General features: G+C 39.0%; 4 protein-coding genes across 6 annotated transcripts; 1 reads left to right on the top strand and 3 right to left on the bottom strand.

Annotated features, from left to right (window-relative positions):
* Nucleotides 1–726: 726 nt before the first annotated feature.
* LOC111799941 (root phototropism protein 3) lies at nucleotides 727–3684 on the top strand. Of its 2 annotated transcripts, XM_023683483.2 has the most exons (4): nucleotides 728–1213; nucleotides 1361–1430; nucleotides 1513–2808; nucleotides 2877–3684. In XM_023683483.2, the coding sequence occupies exons 1-4, from the start codon at nucleotides 1101–1103 to the stop codon at nucleotides 3423–3425; spliced, it is 2028 nt and encodes a 675-aa protein (XP_023539251.2). In that variant the 5' UTR covers nucleotides 728–1100; the 3' UTR covers nucleotides 3426–3684. The 2 variants fall into 2 exon arrangements, with proteins under 2 accessions (XP_023539243.2, XP_023539251.2); XM_023683475.2 differs by having other exon boundaries at nucleotides 727–1430.
* Nucleotides 3685–5069: 1385 nt separating this feature from the next.
* Nucleotides 5070–8334, bottom strand: LOC111801728 (transcription factor bHLH143-like). The gene is made up of 4 exons (XM_087125509.1): nucleotides 8234–8334; nucleotides 6785–7415; nucleotides 6482–6639; nucleotides 5070–6393 (listed from the first exon to the last, which is right to left on the bottom strand). Exon 4 carries the CDS (start codon nucleotides 6375–6377, stop codon nucleotides 5310–5312), a length of 1068 nt encoding a protein of 355 aa, XP_086981635.1. The 5' UTR covers nucleotides 6378–6393; nucleotides 6482–6639; nucleotides 6785–7415; nucleotides 8234–8334; the 3' UTR covers nucleotides 5070–5309.
* A 2297-nt stretch (nucleotides 8335–10631) lies between these two features.
* On the bottom strand, nucleotides 10632–12570 carry LOC111805927 (uncharacterized). Its single transcript, XM_023691228.2, has 2 exons — nucleotides 11623–12570; nucleotides 10632–11062 (listed from the first exon to the last, which is right to left on the bottom strand). The coding sequence occupies exons 1-2, from the start codon at nucleotides 12422–12424 to the stop codon at nucleotides 10722–10724; spliced, it is 1143 nt and encodes a 380-aa protein (XP_023546996.2). The 5' UTR covers nucleotides 12425–12570; the 3' UTR covers nucleotides 10632–10721.
* Nucleotides 12571–13205: 635 nt separating this feature from the next.
* On the bottom strand, nucleotides 13206–17220 carry LOC111789756 (putative protein phosphatase 2C 9). 2 transcript variants are annotated; one of them, XM_023670446.2, is made up of 6 exons: nucleotides 17090–17220; nucleotides 16546–16690; nucleotides 15263–15502; nucleotides 14851–15127; nucleotides 13829–13983; nucleotides 13206–13744 (listed from the first exon to the last, which is right to left on the bottom strand). In XM_023670446.2, the coding sequence occupies exons 2-6, from the start codon at nucleotides 16582–16584 to the stop codon at nucleotides 13604–13606; spliced, it is 852 nt and encodes a 283-aa protein (XP_023526214.1). In that variant the 5' UTR covers nucleotides 16585–16690; nucleotides 17090–17220; the 3' UTR covers nucleotides 13206–13603. The 2 variants fall into 2 exon arrangements, with proteins under 2 accessions (XP_023526214.1, XP_023526207.1); XM_023670439.2 differs by lacking the exon at nucleotides 17090–17220 and adding an exon at nucleotides 16830–17083.
* Between the last annotated feature and the right edge of the window lie 781 nt (nucleotides 17221–18001).

Here is an 18001-nt window from a genome sequence, read left to right as displayed (position 1 = left end):
TTTCATATCTACTTATCTTCAATTTTCATGGTCCCACCGTTAATGTACTGGCCATCAAGTATGTCCTACGAAAGATAATAAATTGTTATGTTGAATGCTACTTATAATGTGTTGGGTATAGATCATGCCACTAGAGTACGTGGAAGAGGACGAGGTCCATGACTCAAACAGACACAACAAAAGGATAATGACTCTGTGTTATAATAATGTTTCAAGTTAAAGTTAGTCTAATTTTAGAATTCTTATAATTGAGCCATAAAAACAGTATATCTAAATAAAAATAAAAAATCAATGATAGAGTATATTATAAAAATTAAAAAAAAAAAACATTAAAAACAAAAAGGACCCATTCAGCGAAGAAGACCAAATCCAAAGGCATGTGCATTTTGTAGCACCTAATAATGAGAAATTTTGAGTACAAAAAAAAAAGAGTAAATTGTCCCTAATAATTATTGCTTCTAAACCCTAATGGTCAACCACTCTCTCTATCTTAATCCAAAATTGCTTTCTATCAACTAAATTATCCAAAAAAAAAAAAAAAAAAACATTTATAACTAATAAATTTACGTGAAAATTTTGAACTATTGACCTTTTTGTCGAGAATATCTGACTTGACAATTTATCTTATTCCGTTCAAATAGTTCAATTAAGATGACCAACATGGAATCTATGTATCATAAGCTCCCGAACATCTGAACGACGTTTATTTCATATTCATTTAACTAAAATCTGTTAGCTTAGAGAGCTTTGCTCTGTTGTTAGCTCTGTTCTTGGTCCCTGGCCATGTCCGAGAGAGAGAGAGAATGAGAAAAAGGCATTATTAATGCAAAACGAAAGCAAAGAGAATGGAATTAGAATGATCCGTCACCTACACCTAACCCTCAGCCCATCACTCCACAGCCTGTGAAAAAGTGTTCCTTAAGTTCATCCACTGAAAAATCAGTGAAGAACCCGACAATTCAACAATCATCCCATGTGGGTTTCTTCCATCTCCCCCCTCTTCTTCATATCCTCCTCCTCCTCCTCCTCCTTCCTCCGCCATTTCCCCCCTTCTCCTCCCACTTTCCCCACACACAAACCCTCCATTTCCCTTCATCATCATGTGGGAATCTGAGAACGACTCCGTTGCTGCTCGAGATTACGCCAATGGCGTCCCCCACTCCGCCAAACACGCCCTCAAGACCGATGGCTTCCAGCTCCGAGGCAACTCCTGGTACGCTTTCATCATCATACCCCCCCCTCTGCTTCAATTTTTGGTCTCTTCTTCTTCTTCTGATGAACATTTTGTAAATGCCCTTTTCTTCTTTTGTTCTGTTTTGGGGGGGGGGGGGGGGGGGTTTTGTGTTTGTTGTTCTTGTAGGTATGTTTCCACTGATATCCCAAGTGACTTCTTAGTACAAGTTGAGGATATGAACTTCCATTTGCATAAGGTGTAGTATAATCTCCTCTGTTTTTGTGATGATTTTTCAAGGGTTTAATCTGAGATTTTGAATGGGATTCTTTTGTTTGAAGTATCCTCTTCTTTCTAGAAGTGGGAAGATGAACAGATGCATATATGAATCAAGAGACCCAGATTTGAATAAGGTTGTTCTGGATGATCTTCCTGGTGGGGCGGAGGCTTTTGAACTTGCTGCTAAGTTTTGCTATGGGATAGCAGTTGATTTAACAGCAGCTAATATCTCTGGCCTTAGATGTGCTGCTGAGTATCTAGAAATGACAGAAGATTTGGAGGAGGGTAATTTGATATTCAAAACTGAAGCATTTCTTAGCTATGTGGTACTATCTTCATGGAGGGATTCAATAGTTGTGTTGAAAAGTTGTGAGAAGCTCTCACCATGGGCTGAGAATCTACAAATCGTGCGACGATGCAGCGAGTCGATCGCTTGGAAAGCTTGTGCCAATCCGAAAGGAATTAGATGGGCTTACACTGGGAAACCTCCCAAAGTTTCTAGTAGTCCTAAATGGAATGATTTGAAGGATTCAAGTCCTAGCAGGAATCAGCTTGTTCCTCCTGATTGGTGGTTTGAGGATGTCTCAATCTTGAGGATTGATCATTTTGTTAGAGTAATCACAGCAATTAAAGTAAAGGGTATGAGATATGAACTCATTGGATCATCAATTATGCATTATTCGTCTAAATGGCTTCCGGGTTTGGTGACTGATACGACGAGTGCTGGTGACGAAGGAAGTACCAGCACCACGAGTAACACGAGCAGTGGCAGCAACAGTTGGAAAGGTGGGCTTCATATGATTGTGGCTGGTAATAAGGAAGATCCCTCGACGATTCAAGCGAAAGATCAACGCATGATCGTCGAGAGCTTGATCAGTATCATTCCTCCACAGAAAGATTGTGTCTCCTGTAGCTTCCTTCTAAAGTTACTTAGAATGGCAAACATGTTGAAAGTTGCACCAGCATTGGTCACTGAGCTGGAGAAAAGAGTTGGAATGCAGTTTGAACAAGCTACACTTGTGGATCTTTTGATCCCATCTTACAGCAAGAGTGATACAATGTATGATGTTGATCTTATTCAGAGGCTGCTAGAGCATTTTCTTGTTCAAGAACAGACCGAGATTTCGAGTCCGAGCCGACAATCGTTTTCTGATAAACATATGAATGATGGATCTCAAAGAGGCACTGCTCCAAATGCTAAGATGAGGGTGGCAAGGCTTGTTGATAGTTACCTAACAGAGGTGGCTAGAGATAGAAACCTTACCTTGACAAAGTTTCAAGTATTGGCTGAAGCTCTGCCAGAATCGGCTCGAACGTGTGACGACGGGCTTTACCGAGCTATTGATTCCTATCTTAAGGTAAAAGAACTTACCAACTTCCTAAACTTGTGGACTAGAAGTGTTGAACTAATGATTAGAAATGACAGGCACACCCTACGCTAACTGAGCACGAGAGGAAGCGACTATGTCGAGTAATGGACTGCCAGAAGCTGTCCATGGACGCCTGCATGCACGCAGCACAAAACGAAAGGCTTCCATTACGAGTAGTGGTTCAGGTTCTTTTCTCAGAACAAGTAAAGATAAGCAATGCAATTGCGAACTCGTCGCTAAAAGAAGCGAGTGATTCGCAGTTCCAAACGCTTGTAACGAACAGAAAAACACTGCTGGAAGCTACACCACAGTCATTCCAAGAAGGGTGGGCAACTGCTAAGAAAGACATAAACACACTGAAATTTGAGCTAGAGAGTGTGAAGACAAAGTACCTTGAGCTTCAAACTGAAATGGAAAGCCTGCAGAGACAGTATGAGAAGGTTTCAAAGCAGAAGCAGAGCTCTGCGTGGACCAGTGGGTGGAAGAAACTGAGCAAACTGACAAAGATGTCGAATTTGGAAACCCCTGAAAATGAATCACAGCATCAAAACATGGGAGAACAGACTAAAAAAGTACACAGAAGATGGAGGAACTCAATATCTTGAGGAATAAGTATATCAGGGTGAAAATGGGAATTCACTTTCTCTTCTTCTTTTTTTTTTTTTTTACAGCAATCAATCACCTTCTGCTGGTTGCAATAGGCTTATATAATTCATCTGTTTCTCAAATTTGTAGTGGTTTCTTTTCACTCCTTGGTGACTTTTGTGCCATTATTTCTAAGATTTTTTTACTGGTGAGAGTGGGAGGTTAGTCATAGTTCCTGCAATTGGTGAAAAATAAAGCACATTTCTTTTACTGGTTTAATGCCTTTGTTTTTCTTCATCATTTTTTTAGTTCCACTGCATGAACACTCGACTTCTAAGGTGAATCTTTCATTGACGAATAAATTTTAAGTTTATAGATACATAGGTTATAGATTTCTTGATATTAGTCTTTTATTTACAAGAAATGAGTCTTCTAAGCATACCACTAGAAAATATTGTCAGTTTGACTTGTTGCATATCATCGTCAGTCTTATGGTTTTAAAACTCATCCGTTGGGAAGAAGTTCTCACACCCTTACAAGGAATGCTTCGTTCCCCTCTCCAACCGATATATAGGATCTCAAAATTCACCCACCTTGGGGGCTCAGCGTCCTCGCTAGCACACCGCTCGGTGTCTAGTTTTGATACTATTTGTAATAGTCTAAGCCCACAGTAGTAGATATTATATGTTTTGGCCTGTTACACTGTCAGTCTCACAATTATAAAACGCATCTGTTAGGAAGAGGTTTACACACTCTCCTAAGGAATGCTTTGTTCCTTTGTCCAATCTTTCTCCAATATCTAAATGTTGTCATATCAGCAAACATTGTCATATCAGCAAACTTCCACTTGGCTAACTGATAGGGCACTTGTCTACTTTACCTCTAAGATTGGGCCAAGGCCGGCCTAAGAAACCAAGACCCAAACCATAGATTCAGGGTTGGAAGGCTTCGATTACACTTGTCAACCCATAATACACTAGATTGCCTAGTTAGGAGAAGCTTATACAAACAGATATCCCAACAAGGATGGGGACTCGGGAGGGTCAGAGGGCAGGTGTCTTCCAAGAAGAAGGACCAAAAAGCATCGAGAAATTTTGGTATAAACAGAACAATAAGCAAACAGAAGACACTTTGACAACAATAATTGTACAGCCAGTATTCTCAAGACTTAGGTCAAGTACAAGCATACAGAAAGCGGTACCATAATGGACTCAAAAAAGCGTTCACACCAATTATTACATCAACACAAACCTGAGCGCAGTCAAAAGTTTCACAGTGCTCATAATCAAAACTCCCCCACAAAAGTTTCACCGTGCAACATCCACCTAATACCACAAGGGACAAGCACCACTTTACAGCATAACCTCTACAAATGGGTAATAGGGTAAAGGACATAGCATATAATCCAGGAAAAACCTCTACAAATGGGTAATAGGGTAAAGGACATAGCATATAATCCAGGAAAAAAGATGTGGAAAGTGGGGCCTCACTTACCTAACGCGCATGCACTAAATCCTTGGACATTCTCCATATTGCTGGAAAAAGTGGGGTCTTTAATTTCTCATCAACATAACCCACCACTATCACATCCCATGCGTTCAAATCTTTGCGACTTTCCCCTGATCTTTAGTCCCCTTAAAAGTATCAAACATAATCATGTCGAGTAAACAGATAAGAAAGGCAATTATTCACTCATTTCCGGCTAGGTTCAATGTTATCCTGATAATACACCTCCATTTGCTAATCCATCGCAGTGTTCTCGGGATAGGAAGCAGCTCGCACTAGTAAACAGACTGCTCTTGGATTCATATATATATTCAAAATAAGAATTCTTTAAGTTACCGCACCATGACACCGTAATTTTAACCAATTAACCACCAACATCTAAATTAGGGGCATGTCATCTAATAGCAGCTCACACCCAGAACGCTTGCTTCATGTTTTAAGGACTTCAAGTAATCAATGGCTTCATCAATGACCAACAATGGGTCTTTGCCCTTTGCACCAGGAACAAAGTTCTCAAGTACTCTCAATGTCTCCTTGATCCTGTCTTTTTTGCAAAAAGAATTGCAGAAATCAACATCTGTTCCAGCCTCTTCTTCATGGACCATGCCACAGCCTGATTCCGCATCATTGGCAAACTTCTGTAATTCAACTCTTGCACGAGAAACAGTAGCAATTCGCGGTGATTTTACTGACTCACCATCATGCACTCTTTGCCTTTTTCTTGGGCCATCAGAACTAGCAACTTTTGTAGTAGTTTCCTGGCATCGTTCAAACTTTTCATAATGTTCATTGATCATCTCTGGAGAATGTCCGGTGCTAGTCACTTCATCGTCACTACTACAACCAGTACCATCGTAATCTGAGTAAAGTAACGCGTCTATTTCTTCTGTGTTCTCATGCATTTCACTCTCTCCAGCTACATAATTCTCATTGAACAGTGTACTTGGAAAATATTTGACAGAATTAATGTCTCCGACTACCCCTTCTTCTTCAAGCCAACCAGGACGCTTATTGTCAGCAACAGATGAGTGGACAGGAGGAGACATAGGAGCATACATCAATCTCTTCTGGTTTCCAGATTGATCAAAGATAAGAAAACCTTTCGGATAGGACCCATTATTTGATATTGACAAAGGCATCTCACTAGGTGGTCCAGCATAATGCAGAGATTCTTCCTCTTTCTGAGAAGGAAATGGAATGCTGAGTGAGTTCTGGAAATGAGGGGATAAGCATTGATTTGACCGCTGAACAACATTTAGCAGTTCCACTTTAAAATTGGGTAATGGTGGAGGAATTGCCAACCCTTGCATTCCTACACATGTGGAAAATATGCAATTTCCAGGGTTGATATGAGTTCGTAAGCTTTCCTGTTGCTTGATCTCTACGGATGCGTTCATTGAACTATGATTGCGCAATTGCCAAGCAAAATGCCCAAAACCCAGCTGAGAGTTATCAGTCCCAACCATCCAGAAAAACAATCACCTAATTATCATATTGAAGGATCACTATTTTGTTACAATCAAAATAACAAAAGGGAGAATAAACTTCGCAAGCATGTAGCAAGAACTACCTCAAAATGTTGTGCTCTGGTCTACAATGGGAGTTAACTGCTGAATGCTTGCAGGAACAAAGAAGAGGAGAAAAAAAGGTTCACAAAATCCAGCTAAAGAGAAACAAACGCTATTCAATCTACGTGACCGGCTTAAGTAAGTGTCGAAAATACTCGGCCTGGAACAGGAAAATATCAAAAGCTTGATCATGGTATTCAATGAGCCTACTGATGCATTTTCAAATAAAATAAACGTAAAAATATTTCAATAGTTAATTATTAATCAACAAGCAAAACCAGGGGGCAGAAACTGAGTTGACAAACCTGACAATTCTGCGAAGGTTGAAAGCATGCGATCACTCTAACTATAATTGTTGGTTTTCCAGCAATTCCGTTCTCGTGTTTCAATGTCCGAAATCTTGTCTGGGATGCAGCTTGGCACACCATAACTACTTCTGAACCTTAACGGATAACAATTCCTCTATACCAGAAGCCAAAAGAGGGTACACAAAACAAAGAAAGAGGAAGGTAAAAGGAGAATATTCACTGCAGAAAGAACTAAACTCACTAGTTGATAAAAATGAACGAGGAAACTTAATGAGCTAGCTAGATTCCTTGACAAAGAAGCAGAAAAAAGGGAATTTAAAACAGAAGAATGAACGAAAAAGGGTGCTTAGAGACAGGAAGCTTTTCAGCTAATGTAGATATCACAGGAAATGATAAAAAAGTGATTGGAACCCATGGTTGATTGAAAGAACGAGCTCAGGGAGGAATAATTCAGTGTTGCCGATACAAAAAGTGCTTTACAAAATAACCCTACAATAGAGGTTCAAATGCACAACTTTGCGAAATACATCAATGGATGTGCTCAACCAAAGCATATTATTCTCCCAATGTGTAAAGGTAACACATCCACAACTACAATAGATGATCCACAACTTATATAATAGAACCCCTGCAAAAACATGAAAAACAATATTAAATACATAGATATTTACATCGTGTAAAAGTAAAGAAACGTAAATTCACAAACTGATGAGATGTATTGAATACATAAAGCATAGTACTAAAACAATCTGCATTCATTCAAATATTTGACACAAAAGTCAGTACACAGTACACTGAAGAAAAGTAGTATTTCATCTGACGAAAGGAACAGGAAAACCAACAATTTGGATGGAAATTTGAATTTCTTTCTAAGCTACAAAAGAGAGATAACTCAACGCCTACATAACATGTATTTAGAATCCAAAAAGTACTTAAAGAAAATGAAACAAGAGGGGCATTAGAAAAGGAGAAACACTTGGATAGAAATAGAGATAAATCAACGCCTGCAAACACATATATTTATAACCCAACAAGTATTTTAAGAAGATGAAACAAGAGGGACATCATAAAAAGAGCTTGATGCCGAAGAACAATTTCTTGACTTTCAAAGAGAAATTTCAGAGAATATTCTCGGGAAATAAGCCACCATTTGATCGCTGAGAAAACGAATGAAAATAGACACATTTTGAAACAAAAAATTTTACAATCGCTTCAGCTTAGTTCCCAAGGCAATCAAATCAAAATTTCCCTCTAACGAGCAACGGAACCGACAAAATCATTCGGCGTTTTCGATTTTCCACGCCTCTGAAACAACCAATTTCTATGTCCATTGATTCTTTCAGATTCTCAGAAACCCTTGCCAGGCATTCAGAATCGGACAGCAAGAAGGGAAAAATACGGGAGAGAAACAAGCAAGAATTGCAAGAAAATGTGAAAGAATCTTACAGCAAAATCGGAAGAAAATCCAGAGCGAAGCAGATTTGCGAATTTGAGTCAGATCTAAACGACTCCAAGAACAGAGAAGAAATTCCTTTAAAGTATCCAAACGATCATCAAAAGACAAGACTTTATAGACACACTATATGACAGTTTTACCCTTCTACAGTCCTTATCATTGCCGTTTTTACCCTTCTATAATCTTTTCAAATTCTATAAATTTATAATTAATTATTAACTTTATTCCATCTTGTATTTCAATAATTCTCTTAATCCAATTATTTGTGATGATTAGACACAACACGACACGACACGACCCGAACTTTTTTTTTTTTTTTTTTTGGTTAAATAAGGTGGAGTCGAGATTCAAACATTCAAATTTTAAAGTGTTTCGTGTCCATAATTCAGACCAAAATTTTAAATTACAAGCAAAAACTATCTCCACGACCCGACACAAGATCCCTTCAGCACGTTTTTTCCTCACTCACATATTTCTTACGAAAATTCTCAGAAGGTCGCCCAACACAAGAGTGTTTCAAACTAAACATACTTTATGATTGAGCTACCGCAAAAAGGCTCATTCACATGTAGTTTTGATTTGTTCATATACCTCTCGTTTACTCGAACGTTACAAAACTCGACATCTATTAGGTCAACCCACAATAGTTACTACCCAAAAATTCAAAATTACGTTACGAGTTAAGTATAAACACAATTATTTAAGACATTAAAAGGTTGAAGGTTCGAGTCTCTGGTCCGGTAGGTTAAGAGGTGAGCGGGTCTTTCTCCATGATTTTGGTTCGTAGTTTGCTTAGATATAAAGTTTTGGTAGGGATGATGAGTTCATGCTTTTTGTTTCATATCCTTCTTTATTGTCTATTAATTAAGATTCTTACTCACCAAGAAAAGTGTCAAAATAAGAACATGAAAAACAAAAAACATCATGACATTACAAGAGTTCGGGAGACGAATCCAGAACCTGATTTACGATTGCTCCGACTCTAAACTCGATGTTTGTTAACTAAGCGGTGTCGGTAAAAGATCAAAAAGAGTGCTACACATTTCAAGGGAGTGAATGTAAGAAGTTCGGACGGTGGATTAGGTGTGACGATTCTACTCGAATCTTCTATGCCCAAATGAATCAGATTGTAAACAACGTGGGAGCTTCTGTAGCCAGGTTACCGACCATCTCGATGCTCGAAAGTTTACGAGACTTTTACCTACTCTAATTTATTCTTTTATTTGTTTATCCAAAAAATAAAAATAAAAAAAAATAAACTTAATCCCATGTGATTTTTGCATACCTCAAACCATCATAACTCTTATAATATATGGTCCTCGTGGAAAAATCATGATTATAATATATGATTAAAAAAGCTATAAAGATATAATATATGATTAAACATAAACTTTATTGTATATTTTTAAAATATTGAGAGAATGACCTAAAGTCACGTTTGATAATGTAAATATTATCGAACACTTGCGATAATAATTGGATGTGTGGTGCAATATCATTTTGCTTAGCGTGGAGGAAACAACAATATTAGTCACACTACTCCAACGATCCACGTCTTCTAACATTTTATTTTACGACTACTCGTGAAGATGTGACATATTAATCATACCAATACGATACCATGTTCAAAGAAATTAAATTTTATATCATCGTCATATTTATTATTCTCCTTTGTTATTTTGTTTTTATAAACTTTTAGTTTTATCATTAATAAATAGTTTTTATTTAATTTTATCGAGTTAATAAATAAATATTTATTCAACCCAAAATTAAAACCCGGAAATTTATCAAAATCTATTAAAACCTTTTTAAAACATATGGATTATGGATTAAATAAGGCATCAAAAAGGAGATAAACAAGACGAATGGGAGACCATGCGATTCCTGAGTTATCATGAATTATTAGAGCAACGAGATCCCTTGAGTTATCATAAATCATTAGAGTGATGGGAAGAGCCCGTGTCGACCTTTTATCTAACAAATGCATCTCTTCTAGAAGTCGAGGTTTGTTGCACGTATTAGCTTTAGAATTATTGGGGTTATCCGAGAAGCAAATGTACCATCTTGCCACGTGGCTACAAGCGCCCTACTTACACTAACCCACGAGCTAATTCCTTCGGCCAATCGCAATCTCGCTCGAGTGTGAAGTTCACGCGATTCTCCTTCTTCAACCTTGGGTTTCTACGTTTTTTCAAAACTTTTGAGTTAATACCCTATGTCCTCAATCGCAATCCTCCTCTATATGATCGATATTTCATCTCGGTTTCTTCGACAAGAATATCCACAATTTTTATTAAAAAAAATAGGCTAAAAATACTCACATTTTATAATTTTCTTTTTAATCGTGAATATATATCTATATTTACAAATAAGTAGAATACAATTGTGTAATGGTAAGAAAATGATGCATGAGTTTAAACTTGTTCTAACAATATACAAACAGCATTTCCAAGGAGGAGCATTGGTTTGAAGTTACATTTAGTGATGTTGGTGGATGATGAGGTTACGAGAGGCGCTGTACCAGTGACCATATGAGGCGTGGAGGTTGGGCCAGTCGGAGGAGGCAGAGTATGTGAAATGGTGAAGCCAAATAGCCAAAACCTGCTCTTGTTCGTCCCCTTGCAGTGTCCCGATCATCTCCCCCAACACCAACTCCACCTCTCGCCGCTCCCCAATGCTGAGGACGGGAGCATCGGTGCCGTTACTGCCTCTGCATAACAATGGAAGCCATGAAATCAGCATCTGCAACTTCGTCTGCGCGTGTTTCTCACTTTCTTCTTCATCCTTTCTCATTTCTCTGGATTGCTTGAACATGAAAGCTACACACAAGATCATTATATGAACACAAGTTTAATTTTAATGTCACATTCTAAGTTTAATTTCATTTCATAATTTTGTTAAGGCAGTATATTATATGAACACAACAGTGGATGAAGAAGGAAAGAAATAAGAAATTGCGGGCGGCGGTGGCCGTCGGCAGTGAGCGGCGACTGGCAGTGGTCGGCGGTGGTTGTCGGCAGTGAGCGCTGACTGGCAGTGGTCGGCGGTTGTAGTTGAAGGGGGAAATAAAAAATATTTATATATATATATATGTATATGTTTTAATTAAAAATATAATAACTTTCAATTTTAAATTAAAAATTAACTCTAATAAATGGGACACGAAATGTTAATTTTAATTTTAGAAATTCAATAAATACAAAATTAAAATTTAAAGATTTTTAGTTTGAAAATTTATTTGCCACAAATTAAAAAAATTGAAAATATTTTTTAAAATTTACGGAAATGTTAATTCTAGAGATCTAAAATTAAATTTTGAAAAAAAAATCTAAAATTAAAATAAAATATGAAAAGAGGCTTAAGAAGAAATCTCTGGTACCTGCGACTCTAACCAAGGAGCCCTGCAGACGCGGCTCCGCCGAGAGCGAGAGTCTTCCCAACTGAGCAGCCGAAGCCCACCGCTGACACGCCTCAATCCCACAGCCACAGCTCGCCATTTTCTCAGCCAGCCACAGCAACTCCGCCGCCAGCTTCTCCGCTGAGCTTCCGGTCCGGTTCGCCCCATCCTTCACACTCCCTAACCGGCTGCAAACCGCCCTAACAACCCGAGCCAACCAGAACTCCACCGGTCCAGAACTAGTCTCGCCGTCTTCATCCTCGTCATCGTCGTTGTGAAACCCTTGGTGGAGCATGGCGGCTTCAATCTGCGAAATAGTCCGATCGAAAGCCGTCGAAAGAACCGCACGATTAACCTCACGAAGTTCCTCAATACCTTCCCGTTGATTCTCGTCGATCAGCTTCTCCGCCAATGATCGAACCACTTCATACTTACGAGAACTAACCTGAACGTGACTAATAATCGACAGCAATTGTGTTAGGGCTCGAGAAACCCCTAAATCGCCGCTTCCGCTTCCGCTTCCACTGGTTCCGTAACTCCCGCCTTTTGGAGGTTTTAGAGGATACCGATCGTCAGAAACCTGGTGTATTGAAGGGAAAAGGGAGGGAAGCCAACGGAGGAAAAAGTGGAAGAAGGAGACTGACAGGCAGTGGATAACCTCGAGGAGTTTGTGTTTCTTCGATAAATTGATAAGGAATTTGTCGGCGAAGCCAAAGAGAGAGGTGAGCAAGTTCCGTAGAAGAAGCGGAGCCATGGTTATCGGTGAAGCTTCGGCTATACCCATGGCGGTCGTCTCTGAATGATTTTCCGGCGAACGGATGGGACGCAGTTGCTCTGTTTTTAAACGAAACGAAAAAGGAGAGAAGACGGTATCGCAACGAGATTCGCTTACTGTTTTTACCTTTTTGGCGTTTTTTTCTATTTTCTTATTTAACCATTTCTTTTTAAACAAATTATAAACCAATAATTATATCATTTAATTTATAATAAAAATTAATTTTTTTTCTTCATTAAATAGTGTGTCCAAACTGCATCAACTATTCTCATGAAACGACGACGACAACAACTACCTCCTGCATGTCCAAGCATCTGTTAGGGAGAGGTCTCCACACTCTCATAAAGAACGTTTTGTTCCCCTCTCCAATCGATGTGAGATCTCACACATTTTCTCGTCTTTATCAAGTCGTAAAGACGATTAAATAGTGTGTCCAAGTCAGCTTAGACACACATCGACTATTCTCATGAAACGACGACGACAACAACTACCACCTACGTGTCCAAGCGTCTGTTAGGGAGAGATTTCCACACCCTTATAAAGAATGTTTTGTTCTCCTCTCCAACCAATGTGAGATCTCACACATTTTCTCGTCTTTATCAAGTCATAAAGATGACTAAATAGTGTGTTCAAGTCAACTTGGACACACACCTACTATTCTCATGAAACGACGACGACGACAACTACCACCTAATGGGATAGGCGATATTATCAGCCTGAAAAGGTAGATTCTTTCCGCTACATTACAATACCGATATTGCCCCTTAAACAGGACTCGAGAATTGGGATATGTCAACCAAAAAGCTTATCAATCTATTACAATAGTTGCATACATGTTAAGCAGGTGTTCCATGGAGACCCAAAGGCCAAGCCTAGAGTTCCAAACTGTTTCATAAGTTCACAAAAAGTTACAGAAAAATGAAGAAGGTATACATGGATCTACAGATCATCAAAAAAGAAATCATGTGAAAAGACCAAACTATCCCCAATTCAGAGCAAGAACATCATATTATACAACAGAGATGCGTTCTTTTTTTCCTTGTTGCGGGGGAGAATATGGAGATATTGAAATTTATGCAGGTTTTTCTTTACTGTGGATGGCTTAAAGATTGCAGAGTTGAATGCCATGGATTTTAGAACACCCCCAACACACAAGTAATGGTAATAAACTTTAGCTCGACACGAGTTTTACCCTTTGAAACGAACGACGATGATCGAGATGTCGTCTTTGCTTTCCCGTTTCAGTGCTTCTGCTGCTAGTTGCTTTGCTGCCCTCTGGGGATCTTTGGTTCTTCTCGCTATGTCCACGGCTTCTTGATTCGACATGACCTGAATTTCGAATAAAAATTTGAGAAGAAACTAGAGATTCAAGATGGATATTTGTTGTAGTTGATGGGAAACAATCATAGTCACCTTCCATAGACCGTCGCTTGCTAAGATTAGAAGCTCGGTGTCAGAGTTGATATCGGCGTTCTTTATGTCGGGATCAGATCGTAAGTGTGTTTTGAGGTTCTTGTCGCCAAATGCTCGAGAAACTGCGAGCTGCCCGTTCACTCTAGCAACATCTCCTAATATGACAAGTTATAAAGCAATCAAAATATTGTCAAGTTAGACGACTATAATAGCAAGCTTAGACTGTATGACATCAAAAGATGTAGAGAGTAGATGTGACTCCTACCCATCAATATAGTCCAAGACCACCGTTAGCAAATATTGTCCTCTTTGGACTTTTCCTTTCGGGCTTCCCCTCAAGGTTTTAAAACGTGTCTATTAGAGAGAGGTTTCCACACTCTTATAAAGAATGCTTCGTTCCCCCCTCTAACCAATGTGGGATCTCACAATCCACCCCTTTTTAGGCCAGCGTCCTCACTGGCACACCGTTCAGTGTCTAGCACTAATACCATTTGTAACAGCCCAACCTCACCGTTAGTAGATATTGTCCTTTTGGGGCTTTCTCTATTAGGCTTCCCCTCAAGGTTTAAAAACACGTCTACTAGGGAAAGGTTTCCACACCCTTATAAGGAATGTTTTGTTTCACTCTCCAACCGATGTGGAATCTCACAATCCACCCCCCTTAGGGGCCCAACGTCCTCGCTAGCACACCGCTCAGTGTCTAGCTCTAATACCATTTGTAACAGCCTAAGCCCACCGCTAGCAGAAATTGTCCTCTTTGGGCTTTCCGTTTCGGGCTTTCCCTCAAAGTTTTTAAAACGTGTCTATTAAAGAGAGGTTTCCACACCCTTATAAGGAATGCTTTGTTCCCCTATCCAACCGTTTCGGGTTTCACTTTGCATTATAGTTGGAATATGTTAAACGAAAGAGATCAAGAAAACAGAGGACTTTCTCTTCACTGATTCATAGTTTTCTAGATCCTATCTTTAACAAGAAGTAGCAGAATTTGGCATTCATGAGAATACATCAATGCATTACCAGACCTGGCATGTTAGAGACAAAGCCACCTCTGTCCTCAATACTTCCTCGCTCAGTGTTCGGTTCGTGATCGACAGACATTTGTACTTCCTGCCCTCTTTTCGAAAGGACTGCTCGTGAATCTCCGACATTAGCCACCCATAATTTTTGACCGTTTATTAAAATTGCAGTGACAGCAGTGGATCCACCTCTTCCCAAGTCAGGACTGTGTGAGAGTATCGCTTGGTCTGTCGTCTCATACGCCTTAAAGATAGAGCTACGCGGATTCGACCAGAATTCCTCCTGAAGAAATCACAAGAGTTTGTGTCGAGATGTCAGTAAATATCTTTCTAACTAGCATTCGTGACGATTAACACACATTGTTATTCCGAAACGAGCTTTTCCAATAATGATAACCGAGATTAGTGACGAACTTACATCCTTGAGAATATTGGGAAATAGATGCTTCTGTAGATAGGCTGGTACGCTATCTCCTAGGTGCCCATCATATATAGCAAAGAGGCCAAGCTCCAGGCCATGCACTGTGATAAATTTAGCAACATGATAATCTTCCATGGGATGATTTGCCTTGCCTTTTACCAGACTAAAACCATATTTCGCAGGGCATTGATTGCCCCGGCCCTTTCCGGAGCTACATGACGAACGTCCTCCTACAAACTAAACGCAAAGGGGAGGAATCCCGATTCCATATAAATCTTTCATGCTCATAAATAGTAATATCAAAATGAAACAAGGAATTGAATGTTTTAAGTAAACGTGCATAATCGAAATATCGAGATGCTACTGAAAACTCCCCATCAAAAGCAACATAAAATCTTCGAGCTTCCCCTCAAGGTTTTTAAAACGCATATACAATGGAGAGGGTCTAGCCCTACTCCGACCAATGTCTCGCACCGTCCAGTGACTCGCTCTAATACCATTTGTAAAAGCCCAAGCCCACCGTTAACAAATAGGCCGCTTTGGGTTTTCCCTTTCAGGCTTCCGTTCAAGGATTTTAAAACGCGTCTACTAGGGAAAGGTTTCCACACCCTTATAAAGAATGTTTCGTTCCCCTCTCCAACCGATGTGGGATCTCACAACCCCCCTCACTCCCCTTCGAGGCCCAGCATCCTCGCTGACACTCGTTCCTCTCTCCAATCGATATGGGATCTCACAATCCACCCCCTTCGAGACCCAACATCCTCGCTGGTACTCGTTCCTCTCTCCAATCGATGTGGGATCTCACACCGTAACTTTCAAACCGTATATATCCTCATTGAGGTATATACGAACAACGAGAAACTAGGAACGGAGAAAGGTTCCGACCCTTTCCAGTCTACTCATCGAATTGCAAAACCGCAACAGAACAAACAGGCATCAAGTAACACGAACTTTAAACTTCAAGGAACAAAGCGGAGTTCGTTTACCATGATGCATAAAATCAAAACCTGAACCAGTTCATAATCCAGAACCAAAAACTCAGTTTCCATGTTCAAACAAACCTAAATAGGAGGAGCTATCTACAAAGTTAACAACATATCTGTAAATAATTAACCCAGAATAAGTCCATTTTGGACCTCAACATGATGTTCTTGAGCTCAAAGATAGAACATAGAACCGATCAGAAACTCAGAAACAACCATCTCACAGAGTTCTACAGAAATCAACACATATCACTATGAACTTAACATAAAACCAGACAAAGGTAAAGATATTACTACCTGAGAGTACACAGAATTGAAGCAGCATAAGTTATCCATACAATTTATTCTTCCCACTTCACCTTCTTTCCCCTTTCAACAATCATCCACTTAGATTTCAAAGGAAACCCCACGAGAAGAGGGAAGAATCACAGAATCCCACAAACTGCAAATCCAAAAAAACAGTTCCGATCAACCAAACGCTAAAGACCCACGATCAAAATCATCCCATAAACACCAAAAAAACCAGGGAATCACAAGAACAAACATAGAACACCAAAAGGGTAGCCCGGAATTCGCCTTACCGATCAACAAGTCGTCGAAAATTGGAAGTAACCAAGAAAATAGAACAACCCCAGAGCCCGAATTATTGATTAATTCGTCCTGGATAGAGACGTCTTAGATACAATCAGTGTATTGCGAAGAAAAAGACTAAAAATAAGTATGGATTGAAGAGGGAATCGATGAAGTTTTATGAAACCGTTCTAGTTCTGTTGGGGGGGTAAGTCCACGCGGTGGGAAAAGAAATAAATCGCAATAAGGGAGAGGAAATGGAGAGTATTACCAAGAGGGGGCAGAGCTTTCCCTTATTGACTTTGATTTTTAGTGCTCCTCCCATCTTTTTTTCCCTTCTTTTTTCCACCCAATTGTTAATTGTTTACTGACACTGTGCCCTCTTTCTGCTTTACTTTTCTATCTTTTTCCTTCACCTTCATCATTGTTTTCCTTTTTGTTTATTACAGTTCGTTGCTTAGTAAATAACTTCTCAAGGGATGATTCCCCCCTTTCTTTTTCTTTGTGTGATACTCCAAACTAATCTTAAAAACCCATTTTAAAAATCCCATAAAGATTACTTTTTTTACCTTCCGATTCAAACGTGTACAACGGACAATAGTTACAACTCATACTTACGCGAAAATCTAATGGAGCAATGTCGCGTAGAGGTAGAAGACTTACCGTTCTTAAACTTTGTTTCTTAGAGAAGAAACAATTACGATATCTAGAGAATAAGTATCGGCTAACTATGTACTAGCTGCCACTGTATGATACAGAAGATGCAAGCCTTATATGAAATAAGAAAGAAACGAGATTATGGTTCTTACTATTAATTATAATAGGGTCAAATAGTTATTTCGAGATTATAGTGAAAAGTCAAATTAGGGGTAAAATTGGAATTTCACATGGAAGAAAATTTGTTTGGGTTCTCACGTGCATTCTGATGGGGTGGGAGCCACAACTTTGTGAAAGTCAATTTGTATTTTTCTTTTCATCAAAATTTAATTTCTTTCTCAGTCAATGAGAAATTTACTTTTTTATTATTATTATTTTATTCATTAAAAATAGTTTTTAATTTTTATAAAATTTCTATTTATTTTTATGGCGTGTAAATTGGGTTACCGAGTTTGAATATTTTTAGACCTAACCCAAATGTTCGATAAAATTTTCATTTATTTAAACTCAACCTAATTTAAATTGA

The sequence above is a fragment of the Cucurbita pepo genome, chromosome 1 (genome assembly GCF_057944985.1).
Source record: "Cucurbita pepo subsp. pepo isolate OVF chromosome 1, ASM5794498v1, whole genome shotgun sequence".
NCBI lineage: Eukaryota > Viridiplantae > Streptophyta > Magnoliopsida > Cucurbitales > Cucurbitaceae > Cucurbita > Cucurbita pepo.
The sequence above is the reverse complement of the archived record's forward strand: the minus strand, read 5'-3'. Positions and strand labels throughout refer to the sequence as shown.

What these genes read in the sequence shown, in the direction of transcription:
- LOC111799941 (XM_023683475.2), top strand. Translation starts at nt 1,101, where the DNA reads ATGTGGGAATCTGAGAACGACTCCGTTGCTGCTCGAGATTACGCCAAT. An exon ending in TGAACTTCCATTTGCATAAG is followed by an intron (nt 1,431 to 1,512) that starts GTGTAGTATAAT and finishes TTTTGTTTGAAG; the next exon opens with TATCCTCTTCTTTCTAGAAG. An exon ending in CTATTGATTCCTATCTTAAG is followed by an intron (nt 2,809 to 2,876) that starts GTAAAAGAACTT and finishes TAGAAATGACAG; the next exon opens with GCACACCCTACGCTAACTGA.
- LOC111801728 (XM_087125509.1), bottom strand. Translation starts at nt 6,377, where the DNA reads ATGGTTGGGACTGATAACTCTCAGCTGGGTTTTGGGCATTTTGCTTGG.
- LOC111789756 (XM_023670446.2), bottom strand. Translation starts at nt 16,584, where the DNA reads ATGGATAACTTATGCTGCTTCAATTCTGTGTACTCTCAG. An exon ending in CTTTGTCTCTAACATGCCAG is followed by an intron (nt 13,984 to 14,850) that starts GTCTGGTAATGC and finishes TTGTCATATTAG; the next exon opens with GAGATGTTGCTAGAGTGAAC. An exon ending in CAAGCGACGGTCTATGGAAG is followed by an intron (nt 13,745 to 13,828) that starts GTGACTATGATT and finishes TTCGAAATTCAG; the next exon opens with GTCATGTCGAATCAAGAAGC.
- LOC111805927 (XM_023691228.2), bottom strand. Translation starts at nt 12,424, where the DNA reads ATGGGTATAGCCGAAGCTTCACCGATAACCATGGCTCCGCTTCTTCTA. An exon ending in CTCCTTGGTTAGAGTCGCAG is followed by an intron (nt 11,063 to 11,622) that starts GTACCAGAGATT and finishes TCTTGTGTGTAG; the next exon opens with CTTTCATGTTCAAGCAATCC.